Source organism: Amblyomma mixtum, chromosome 2 (genome assembly GCF_055824585.1).
Source record: "Amblyomma mixtum isolate Tamu chromosome 2, ASM5582458v1, whole genome shotgun sequence".
Lineage (NCBI taxonomy): Eukaryota > Metazoa > Arthropoda > Arachnida > Ixodida > Ixodidae > Amblyomma > Amblyomma mixtum.
Window position 1 is genome coordinate 271,879,607 of NC_143013.1, and position 12,797 is coordinate 271,892,403.

Below are 12,797 nucleotides of genomic sequence, written 5' to 3' on the forward strand. Positions count from 1 at the left end.
TGAGTAATGAGGGCCGCCAATCGCACTCGTGAAATGCCCGGATAGGTGCATTGACCTTGCTAGACCCACCGTGGCGGGATGTCTCATCCGACGACCTGTTTCCCCCTGGCATCGAAATGAATATTGCTCACGTAGCCGTTAACATTCAAGGCAAGAGTTATGGTATAACGTTTATATCGTTCATCATTTTATTTAAAAAAAAGCGCAAAAGTTGTTGTACAAATCAAATGTAGATAAAAAAAAATGTTGTGCCTATTTTTTATTTTTTTGTATACGGAAGTTCGTCCCCCCCCCCCTAATACCAATCTCTGGGACCGCCACTGGCGCGAAGTGCCCTTCGAACTGCTAACCACATACGATCATGGACGAAATGGCCATTCCGACGACGATCCGGAGGAGAAACTTAACTGGCGCCGTGACCATTATGACCAGAGTTTCAAGTTGACTGGTGCCATGACCAGGATGAGTATGACCAGTGTTTCAAGTTAACTGTACCCGTCTGGTCGACAAGTGAATTTGAGCGTAGCACGCTTATTTCAACAAAATCACGCGTTTCTCTCGTCTTAATACGCTCAGTGGGGCCACGCATCGGCAGATTTCGTCTGTCGTACCCGTCTGCTCGACAAGTGAATTTGAGCGTAGCACGCTTATTTCATCAAAATCACGCGTTTCTCTCGTCTTAATACGCTCACTGGGGCCACGCATCGGCAGATTTCGTCTGTCGTACCCGTCTGCTCGACAAGTGAATTTGAGCGTAGCACGCTTATTTCATCAAAATCACGCGTTTCTCTCGTCTTAATACGCTCACTGGGGCCACGCATCGGCAGATTTCGTCTGTCGTACCCGTCTGCTCGACAAGTGAATTTGAGCGTAGCACGCTTATTTCAACAAAATCACGCGTTTCTCTCGTCTTAATACGCTCACTGGGGCCACGCATCGGCAGATTTCGTCTGTCGTACCCGTCTGCTCGACAAGTGAATTTGAGCGTAGCACGCTTATTTCATCAAAATCACGCGTTTCTCTCGTCTTAATACGCTCACTGGGGCCACGCATCGGCAGATTTCGTCTGTCGTACCCGTCTGCTCGACAAGTGAATTTGAGCGTAGCACGCTTATTTCTTCAAAATCACGCGTTTCTCTCGTCTTAATACGCTCACTGGGGCCACGCATCGGCAGATTTCGTCTGTCGTACCCGTCTGCTCGACAAGTGAATTTGAGCGTAGCACGCTTATTTCATCAAAATCACGCGTTTCTCTCGTCTTAATACGCTCACTGGGGCCACGCATCGGCAGATTTCGTCTGTCGTACCCGTCTGCTCGACAAGTGAATTTGAGCGTAGCACGCTTATTTCATCAAAATCACGCGTTTCTCTCGTCTTAATACGCTCACTGGGGCCACGCATCGGCAGATTTCGTCTGTCGTACCCGTCTGCTCGACAAGTGAATTTGAGCGTAGCACGCTTATTTCTTCAAAATCACGCGTTTTTCTCGTCTTAATACGCTCACTGGGGCCACGCATCGGCAGATTTCGTCTGTCGTACCCGTCTGCTCGACAAGTGAATTTGAGCGTAGCACGCTTATTTCATCAAAATCACGCGTTTCTCTCGTCTTAATACGCTCACTGGGGCCACGCATCGGCAGATTTCGTCTGTCGTACCCGTCTGCTCGACAAGTGAATTTGAGCGTACCACGCTTATTTCATCAAAATCACGCGTTTCTCTCGTCTTAATACGCTCACTGGGGCCACGCATCGGCAGATTTCGTCTGTCGTACCCGTCTGCTCGACAAGTGAATTTGAGCGTAGCACGCTTATTTCAACAAAATCACGCGTTTCTCTCGTCTTAATACGCTCACTGGGGCCACGCATCGGCAGATTTCGTCTGTCGTACCGTCTGCTCGACAAGTGAATTTGAGCGTAGCACGCTTATTTCATCAAAATCACGCGTTTCTCTCGTCTTAATACGCTCACTGGGGCCACGCATCGGCAGATTTCGTCTGTCGTACCCGTCTGCTCGACAAGTGAATTTGAGCGTAGCACGCTTATTTCAACAAAATCACGCGTTTCTCTCGTCTTAATACGCTCACTGGGGCCACGCATCGGCAGATTTCGTCTGTCGTACCCGTCTGCTCGACAAGTGAATTTGAGCGTAGCACGCTTATTTCAACAAAATCACGCGTTTCTCTCGTCTTACAGGCGGCGGCCACTCCGGGCAAGGCTGCTCTAAGAGCTGGGCGGTTGCGGCGCGACAGCGTAGCTGTAGGCGGAGGAGAATGTCAAAGGGAGAGGGAAGAAATAGTCTGGCCACACTGGGTTTTAGTTTACAATCGGGCAACCTTATAGCCTGGCAACACTGGAAGTCGCGCAAGTCTGGCAACACTATAGTATGGCAACACTGGGATAGCAGACGGCGGGTACGTCTCACGAAACCCAGCCGTAGGTGGGTGATAACATATGTGTTATTTTCGAACGACAAACGTAGTTTCTAGTTTCTATTTGCCTGTTGTGCTTCTAGTTGTGGGAAGCAAGTTGCGCTTTGGAATTGTGGCGCAATAAGTTCGGCGAAGATATGCCGTGCTGTATGCTTGTTTCGATGTTTCGCTTGGTCTTGTGTGAAGTGTTTGCACAGTTTCCACTTTGTTGTTGTGCTTGCTTGCTGCTGTACTACAGAGCTCGCCTGTACTCCTTCAATTCCCTTGAAGCCTTTCCACCATGGCTAGCTAAACTGAAGTACTGCCGGAGTGTCGTTTTTGTTTGCCGATGTCACTCGTTTGCTCCGCAGGTCGCAGCGCGGTGTCTGTGTTGGATTAGAGGATTCCGACATGGCCATTGCGAGGCCCCCTGGTTTGGACTTCGATTACAACTGGCCAGAAAGTGCGGAATGTCTCACTCTTGACTTTGGGCCCTTTGAGACTGTGCACCGATGGCGTCAGATGCCGCACTGTGACGAATTTGTGGGAGCAAGGTAAGCGGGCACTGCAAGCTTTCTAGTAGCTTGCCATTCCTCTTGATGGATCCTCTTGTGTTAGCAGTTGCTGTGTATTTGCCTTCCTCTGGTTCAACACTGAACGAATTCGCAGTGCTGCATATGTAGCGACTGCATATTTTCGCACACATTGTCAATGCGAATCTTTTAAGTGCCGTGCTCCACGCGTTACGAGTCGAGCATACGTTGAGGTCTGGTCAGATTGTAGCTTAACTAATCTGTGGGGTTAGGCTGTGTTGTAGGCGAACACAGCAAGCTCACTTATTTCCACCTTTTGTTCATTGCTTTAAACACAGAAGCCACACATGAGCTACAGCATACAGATGTGTATAAAAGAAATGACTGCATGATGGGAAACTGAGTTGCACCCTAGTAACCGCAAATCTGTGCACCTCTATAATCTGCTTATCACCACCTGCATCACGTAAGCTTGGTGGAAGCTGTATGTGGTGCGCCATCACGGCACCTGTGGCATCACGTGCAAGCCATCTATTTCAGTTTTGTGGCCCGTTAGACATCGAGGGTAGGAGAGGAAAGTCACAACATATCTAATAAATATTGACTAACTACATTTAAGTGAAATGAGAATAGTGTTGAGTCAGATTTGATTCAGCATTTGGTAGCATTTGTTTAAGGAGTACAGCTTGTGTGCAGGATGCTCGTATGATTAGAACAGGCTATTCAACTTTTTGCAGTGTTATTTCCGCTAGTGATTTGGTCAGAGAGCAGCTTGAGAGCAGTGTTGTGGCAGCACATCTGCCTTGTTCAGCCGGTAAACACATATTGCTGTTTTGTGCTGTTTCTTCTGTGATATGCTATGAGTTTGTTCACCATTTGTGAAAGGAGAAACCGGAGGGGATGATAGCGTTATTGGGTTAATGCTGATATATGCAAAATTTGTCATTCACTACTTTGCATTTATAGATCTCTGGGCGGTCTCATACCACTCCTGGTACAGTGCTGCCATGGTTAAATGATGTGTCACTGCTACTAGCGGGGCTTGTGAGACCCATGTTATTCTTCGTGAGCAACCTTTCATGAACAGTCATTAATTTATTTGCTGCCTGCCACGATGAGCAGTTTGCTCGCAGTCCTGTGGGTAGGTTGTGATGATGTAACAAGGTTACTTGACCTAGGTGGCCCACCTGCCACCTCTCTTAGAATTTTTCAAGGATTTTTCTTCCACGGCCCACTACGCTGACTTTTCTGTGACATGAGCTCATAATGTTGTCGCGTTAAAAGGGAAAATTTAACATCGTCAGTGTGCTCTAGCTAGCTCCATTAAAATTAAGGAAAAGTAAAGAAATCAGCTTAGTTGAACACACAATATCATTTTTCATGCTTGTGCATGTGCTGGCTGGCTACGCCTAATGTTGTTAGAGCTGTCTTTTGGCACATATGAACTCTGTCTGTGATCAGGTTTCTAGGCTGGCTGTTAACCACAGGCAGTGCTGTCACAGTACAGCTCATAGTTAACAGTTTAAGCTTGCTTTCAGTGTTTACTCCGTAATGTGTGCACTTGATGAATACGAAAATATCTGCAGCATTTGAAAGAATTGAAAGATGTCAATTTCAGTAATACATGTGGTTGTAACTACAATTTGACTTGTTTGTAAAGGGCTGATTATCAGCATCGGCCCCAGTGTAGTCCTGCAGTTTTGAAGGAAAGGACCGCAGCCTTCGTTGACAGTTTTGAGTGAAGAAATGTGCATCCCCATCAAGAGGTCAAACCTGGAGTGACTGCCAAACAAAGGCAGTTGCTCTTGAAGACCTGGAGTGATGGCTCTTCCAAGACCATGATGGCTTGCAAATTTTAATCATTCCTTCATTAGAAATCTGCTACTCTGAGGGGCGTTTTTCCTACACTTGTTTTGGTTGTTGCCAGGCCATATCAGCCAGTACACCTTCGCCTTATCAGAGGGATGTTAAGTGCTGGTTCCATACAATCTGTGACATCGGGCAAGTCGGTCCTTATCACAGTGTGTTCTGATGTCAAAATGGAAACATTCCAGGAGAAGCAAGCACACCGTCGTGGCGTACAAAGACGCAATTTATGTTTTTGGTGGCGACAATGGGAAGCAGATGCTGAACGATCTGCTGCGCTTTGATGTCCGAGACAAGTCGTGGGGAAGGCAAGTTTCAAACCGTTTCTTCTACACCTGTTTTTCTTCTCTCCGGTGACACGTTTTGAGAGGATTGAATATAATTTGTCTCTGCTTTTATCTAGGGCATTTACCACAGGAAACCCACCAGCTCCACGTTACCACCATTCCGCTGTTGTTCATGAGAAAAGCATGTTTGTTTTTGGTGAGTTTGCATTTGCTTTGAGCAGTGTCAAATTTTCTCTAGGTGAGCATCATGTATTTCTTTTGGCCTGCCTTAAGCATTCATACATCAAATGTGCAAATCTAGCTAATGAGTGTCAAAAATACCATTCATGAACCAATTCTCATGAACCAGTTCTCATGAACCAATAATATATTGAAATAAAATTTTTGGCATTGCATTGTAATGAATACCTTTTGAAAGCCATTGCAGGAAGTAAATGAGGCAGATTCAAGTGTCTTGCTGCATTCAGTATAAATACAGTTGTTTGCAAAGTTATTGCTGTTATTTCTTCGCTTGAGGAGAAAGTGAAAGGCTTGGGTGTTTCTCCATATGGTGCCGATTTTGTCCTTGCAACCGTCTTGCATAGAACCTTCAAAAGAACTGATTTGTGTAGCCATGATGTGCAAAGAGCAATTTAGGTGTGAGTTGTTGGCTTTAATATTTTTTTGCATATGTGCACTGTAATTAGACCACTCTATTGGATAAGCGTGTAGATGGATAAATTTTTAGTACCTGTTGATGAAATCTGCATTTCTATAGATGAATGTACGAGTGCCACTAGACGAGTGCCACTCGGGACGTTCCACGTCCGCCGCTTACGAACGTGGGTGGCACTGATGAACACTCTCAAGGTTAGGTTATTTGTAAACATAAATACCCCCGAAAGCAGAAGGTTTGACAGCCGTCGCCGTAGCTCAGAGGTAGAGCACCAGACGCGTAATTCGGAGGTCGTGGGTTCGGATCCCACCGGCGGCATGTGGTTGTTTTTTCTTCTGCTTTTCTAATCAATTAGCTTTAAGCGACAACATATTCAGTAATATTCTTACTTGATCAACAGCACAAAAAAATAAGTTAATTAAAAAATCCCCTGTGCTCCTTGGTTTCTGTGGCTGTTGGCTGTGGCTCACTAAATATGTATGTTTATCACGCATGAAATATTGGCAAAAATTCACTTATTTATGTTATGACGATTTTTGTCATTGTGCCTTTTTTCATTCCTTAGGGGGCTACACTGGAGACATTCACTCCAATTCAAACCTGGCCAATAAGAATGACCTTTTTGAATACAACTTCACTACTGGTCAGTGGACTGAGTGGAAGTTCGAGGGCCGGTGTGTACCATCCTGACATTTGCACATTTGCGTATTTTGTAATCTGTTTCAAAACTTCTGTATGACATATGTTATAAATAGGCTGCATTTTTTCAGAACATTTTTACTATTTGTCATCATAACAAAACTGTTTGTTGAAGAAACAAAAACATGAAGAAAAAATGTAACAGGACACGAGTTGAGAGCTAATTAGAAGAACAGAAAAGATGCTTGCACATCTATGCATGTTGGCTCTATCACATTAAACTCTGATGTGATGAAATCATGATGTTAGCAGTGGTGCTTAGTAGAGGAGGCATAGATTGACTAGACAGGCATTCATACATAGCTAAATTTTTAATGAGTCCTTTCATTGTCAGGTCTGGTTTAGTATTTCGTAAGTGGAGCATCGCAGTGTCACTGATGAGTGAAGTTCTCATAAAACGCTGTAAAGATGACTTCGCTCACTGTTCAGCTTCAAGCACATACCTTTTACCATCTGTGTAGCACGTGAAACGTTGCGCAATGGATTTTGTCAAATTTAGCCTGTAAAGTAAGATGTGTGACTCACTGGCACTTTGCCTGTCATTATCACTAGCTGCCATGCTCCGCACATTGTTGTCTTTGAAAGAAAGTATGTAAGCTTGATTTCTGGTCAGCTGATGCCGTTTTTAGCTTCATAAATGGGTCAGTGTTTGAAGAGCAGTGGTTCTTGCATCACTGGAGCTGTCTTGAACGGTCGCCAACTGATGCTAAGTTTAAAGTTGCACCTTCACTCTTAGAACAGTCCATGCATGAACACCATATCAACGGGGCATTATAGGGCATATCACTGTAGGGAGACCGTACAAATGAACAGAAGTACACATTGCAATGACTAGGTGCTTTGGAGGAATAAAGGTTCATTCACTAAATTACTAGCACCCTGCGTGCTCTGTGCTGTGTCTTAATGAATAATGTAATATGAGGCACCAATTTTCGCCTCCTTAAACTCCATGATAGGGATTGTTCCTTGATTTCTGTATCAGTTGGTCAAAGGTGAAGGTATAAATTTGCAAATAAGCATGAAAAGAATTGTAGCTTGATTAAATTGTGAAACATTCATTCCTTTTTTAAATTGTAACTAGTCTTACTCAAGCTGATTGCAGAAGAGGTTAAATGAGAGCACTTATGTGTTGCCACAGGCATGACAGTTTTTGAGGCAGGGCTTTCAACTAAGCTCGTTTATGTTAATGAGTAAACATGCCATCTCTCTCTCTCTCTCTCTTTTTTTTTTAATTTTGTACAAAAGCATGCCAGTACCCCGGTCAGCTCATGGGGCAGCAGTGTATGATGGTCGCCTTTGGATCTTTGCCGGTTATGATGGCAATGCACGGCTCAATGACATGTGGTGCGTCTCCCTGCTGGGCGACTCCAAGACCTGGGAAGAAGTGAGTTCACGAATTCATGCAAAAGTTGGCAGTTTTGGGAGCCAGTGTTGCTAATTGAGTTGAGTGGCACCTTCTGATACAAGCTGAGAAAAATATGCTTGGCTAAGTTTGTAATGCTTTATATGTATTTCCTTGGTAAACATTTTTTTTTTCCTTGAGCTGCAATTAATTGAGCATTATTGCTTGTGTGATTTCTGATTTTTGACTGCCCCGTGTTTGCGGCGAATAACAAATGTTGACCATTTTATTTCATAGACCACATTGCGGGAAGGTATGCTTCATGGTTAAAACATGTGGCTCGGCCAATGTGTGACGTTACACCTTTGTCACATGACAGATGATGAGTGCGGGTTACTGCTTGCCGTCTTGACAGTTTAAAAAGCTTGAGTTGTACCCAGAATGGGACCTATGATGAAAAAAAGATTATTTCTTAGTTGTTAGTGAATTAGTTGAAACCTGTGCCTTTTAGTGTCAGAATCTCTTTAATCTTGCATTGGGTTCGCTGTTCCAGATGAAGCCGTACTGTATTGAGGTACTTCAAGATACGTAAATAAAATACACCTCTGTTTTGAATCTGACAAGCAATAATACATTTAAGGGATACTGTGTGATAATATTATGGGTGGATCACATGTTGCTAACCTTAGTAAGCTATATCAATGTATACTGGGTGTGCTTTTGTCTTGTCTTTTGCATTCATTCATTTAGTGGTGTATACAATGTGCTCTCTTTTGTATCTGTGGCTGCTTCACCTGTTAAAGTGTATCAACCGAAAATTGTATAAAGTGCCACCTGCACTGAAAGTAATTACATTATGTGTAGTTTTTCATTCCAGTTGCACTTTTGACACTTCTGAATATTTTCTGAGAGAACATCAACCCCAAATCATTGCACTTTCATTGGAGTAATTGTTGCATTAACTGATTCCAACAGTGTGCAGTGGAAATTTCTCCTGTGCCTGTTTTTTGGGAATATGTGCTGTTTGTCCCAAATAAGGTCGCTGTACAATTCATCCTACACTGCAGCTACTCGGTGCCTGCTGCATATGTCCTCGTCTTGTGCAGAAATTGGTGTTGACAGAAGTTATCAGAAAACCCTGCTTAAACCGAAGTTATTTAATTGAAGCAACATTGACAGCTTTGCTTAGATTATGCAAGCATTTTTCATACTATACCCAAAAGCCCATTCATGCCAGCAGTGCTACATAAATTGCTGTTTGAGCTGGGTGATGTTGAAATACTGCGAGACTTAGGATTGTGCATAAAATTTTCCATATGCAGTAAATTTGGCATTCATCAGCCTTGCATGCTGGAGGCGCGAGTTTGATTCCCAGTGTCACTGGGTGCTCACTGGTTTCCAATGGGTAGAAGCTTTTCCCTGGCCTGGTTCACGTCTTTTCTCGGGTGAAATGCTTGGAAAACGGGTCTTTGACCCCACTTTGAGTAGACACAAATGCTTTGTGCCATGGTGCTCTTTGGCCAAAACAGCCCTCGCACCATTAAAATTCATGATCATCATTATCAAATTTGATGTCCACTCATAAGTTCTTGAATTGTGGCTTTGTATCCAACCCATTTTTTGAACTAGTATGCATCTGTCTGACCAAATTTACAATTGGAAGCAGGACAGCTCTGTCATCACTTACTTTTTCTGGAGATTACATAGTCCATAGATTTGTGCGTAAAACAGGAAATTTGGAACAAACGAGTTTTCATTGGCGTCTAGGTTGGCTGCTTTGGTTTGGTTCAGTTTGGTTCATAATTAAGCAAGGAATTGCAATGCTGGGAGTGTCTGCGGCCACCTTGAGCTGTGGCTTTCTTTGTGCTTGGATGCATTGCAGGTACCTCAGCGAGGTGACTGTCCACCAACGTGCTGCAACTTCCCAGTGGCCGTGGCTCGTGACAGCATGTTTGTCTTCTCTGGCCAGAGCGGCGCTAAGATCACCAACAGCCTTTTCCAGTTTCATTTCAAGGACAAATAGTGAGTGAAGAAGCTTCGATTCACTCTTCTCTCAGTTCCAGACTAAAAGGGTGCTACGTGTTGCAAAATCAGGTAGCAGAACAGTGTGAGACGACAGAATGCACATTAAGAGCATGGAAACAGCATGTGGTTAGCACTGTTCTATTCCTGTCCATTATAGCCCATCAACTAACTGGCATAGGATTAATTCCTTGCCAGTTTGCCAAACTCACAGAAGAATCTTAGTGTTGTGCACTTTGCTTATAACTTAAGTTTAGAATCTCACTTCATTAGTAAGCGCTTTTTTAAAATGTTCTGTTCATAAGCCACAGAAGCTTTTCTGTTGATATTGATATACTTTTGTTAGTGCATATTATTTCTGTGTGTCTTGGTTTCACAGTGGAATCTAGCTAATTTTTGCACAAGTGGGATTTAAAGAGACTGCTGTATTCATATGTCCAACTGGCTGTTTTTACCCCAATCTCTCATGAAGGCTGTATGAACTAATGTGTTTCAGGCTAGCATAGGTGCTTTAGCAGCCTGTTGAAAGAGGGCGGAGCTTGCACCACAGTTTTCTAACCGAATGCTCCGGTTTGTGGCAGACAAAAAGAAACAGTGCATGCTACACTATGCACTTGCTATCAGGAACTGCGGCCTAGCTATACATGTAGATTGACTCAAACCACAGTCGTGTCAAAGCATGCGTGCTCTTTCTTTGATGAGGACGGTCAAACAGACCAACCCTTGTCACGCCTTTGCCATGCGGCTTTTGTAAATGTCATGGGGACTTGTACTGTAATGTGCATACAGTGCTGCCATCACCCTTTGCATCAAAATGGCATTGCCAATTGATATGTATGGAAAGATCTGTAAAAAGTCACTGTAACGATGCCTGCTTTTTTTGTGTTGAGATTGTACTGGCCGTTTTATCATTTTCTTTTACACTGCCATGATTGTAATTATTAATTATCATTATTTACTCATATTTACTTAATGATAATGTTATAAATGATATGAATCATTATTTACAAGGTTATGTGGTGTGTATTAATTGGCTATGCGGTACCCTAATTGCTTTTGCAGTTCTGTCTAAACACATGCGTTCTTCCTCCTGCTTGCTGTTTTGTCGTAAACAGTGCAAAATAAAGGAAGGCAGAAAACGAGAGGACAGTGCTGACTTTCTTTTATGTGCCTCAACTTGCATTGTTCATAGGATTGACTTACACATACTTAGATAGTTGTTCACCTTTTTGTCATAAACAGTGCAAAATAAAGGAAGGCAGGAAACGAGAGGACAGTGCTGACTTTCTTTTATGTGCCTCAACTTGCATTGTTCACAGGATTGACTTACACATACTTAGATAGTTGTTCACCTTTTTGTCATAAACAGTGCAAAATAAAGGAAGGCAGGAAACGAGAGGACAGTGCTGACTTTCTTTTATGCGCCTCAACTTGCATTGTTCACAGGATTGACTTACACATACTTAGATAGTTGTTCACCTTTTTGTCATAAACACTGCAAAATAAAGGAAGGCAGAAAACGAGAGGACAGTGCTGACTTTCTTTTATGTGCCTCAACTTGCATTGTTCACAGGATTGACTTACACATACTTAGATAGTTGTTCACCTTTTTGTCATAAACAGTGCAAAATAAAGGAAGGCAGGAAACGAGAGGACAGTGCTGACTTTCTTTTATGCGCCTCAACTTGCATTGTTCACAGGATTGACTTACACATACTTAGATAGTTGTTCACCTTGGCTGCTGTGTAGCACTCCACTGACATGCGTGCTGTAAAAAATTTTATTGTTCTAGAATAAAAGGGCTGTGGAACGTGCTTCCTTCTAGCTGGAGCAGGATTTCCACGGAGCACATCTTGCGGGGTGCGCCGGCACCACCCACACGGCGGTACGGCCACACCATGGTTGCGTTCGATCGACATCTGTACGTCTTTGGAGGCACCGCTGACAGCACACTGCCCAATGACCTGCACTGGTGAGTTCTGCCTTTCCTGAAATGGTTTGGTTTGGTTTGGTTTATTAGGGGTTTAACGTCCCAAAGCGACTGAGGCTATGAGAGATGCCGTAGTGAAGGGCTCCGGAAATTTCGACCACCTGGGGTTCTTTAACGTGCACTGACATCGCACAGTACACGGGCCTCTAGAATTTCGCCTTCATCGAAATTCAGCCGCGGCGGCCGGAATCGAACCCGCGTCTTTCGGGTCAGCAGCCGAGCGCCGTAACCATTTTCCTGAAATGGGCGCAGCTAATAACACGTGCCCCATGAAGGGCCATTGAAGTGCTCTTGTTAGCCTATTTTGGTGCTTCTTTGAATTTCTCTCCGTATTTCACAGCTTCATTGCACTAGAATGATTTTTGTTGTACCACTGGATATCAAGTGCTGTTATTGACTCATTCTCTTCTAAGTTAACGGGAAAAGTTAGTCTCACTATACGGCAGTAAATGTTTGCTGCGATTGATACATCATCGCAACCCTGTCTGAGGATTATCTTCTTCTCTTGACTACATCTTATAAACGAGAAGCAGCACTTTTGCGGAGTATTTAATGGCTTAGATAGGCCCACTGCTTATTAAGTAGTACACTGGCTCTTGAATACTGAGATCAGTGTTGACATTTTAATTTGGTCAGCTCTGCATGTTTTTTGGTTCATTATATTTAGTAATCAGTGATGAATCATGTTGGGTGACACGCTACGAGAACCTTCAGGCTTTGGCGTGGGGACTTTACTTTTTGGCTTAAGGTAGACCAAGTTCAGGCAAGTTTCTGAGGAAACTATGAAGCTTTGTGAAAACTTGCAAGGCCATTTAGAATACGTTTGAAAACTTCGAGTCTCTGTGAAAGCTTGGCTGAAACGAGGAGTTTTTGATCTACAAGCATTTTATGGTAATAAAGGGGCACCACAATGACCTTTCATTCACCAGCGATTATGAGCACTTTGTGAGTTGCTCTCTTCCAGCCCTTGTATCTTCTAGCTTGCTAGCACTGCCG

At 43.6% G+C, this 12,797-nt stretch overlaps 1 protein-coding gene across 4 annotated transcripts in view; it reads left to right on the plus strand.

The window, feature by feature from the left end:
* LOC149364026 (leucine-zipper-like transcriptional regulator 1) overlaps positions 1-12,797 on the plus strand; it is a 34,529-nt gene that overhangs the window by 2,085 nt on the left and 19,647 nt on the right. For 2 of the 4 annotated variants that reach the window (XM_089574017.1, XM_089574020.1), the window contains exons 1-8: positions 2,391-2,436; positions 2,779-2,961; positions 4,995-5,114; positions 5,210-5,289; positions 6,314-6,422; positions 7,693-7,831; positions 9,672-9,811; positions 11,637-11,783. In XM_089574017.1, coding sequence (XP_089430143.1) covers positions 2,819-2,961; positions 4,995-5,114; positions 5,210-5,289; positions 6,314-6,422; positions 7,693-7,831; positions 9,672-9,811; positions 11,637-11,783 — 878 coding nt within the window. In that variant the 5' untranslated portion in view covers positions 2,391-2,436; positions 2,779-2,818. The other 2 variants (XM_089574018.1, XM_089574019.1) reach the window with 2 other exon arrangements.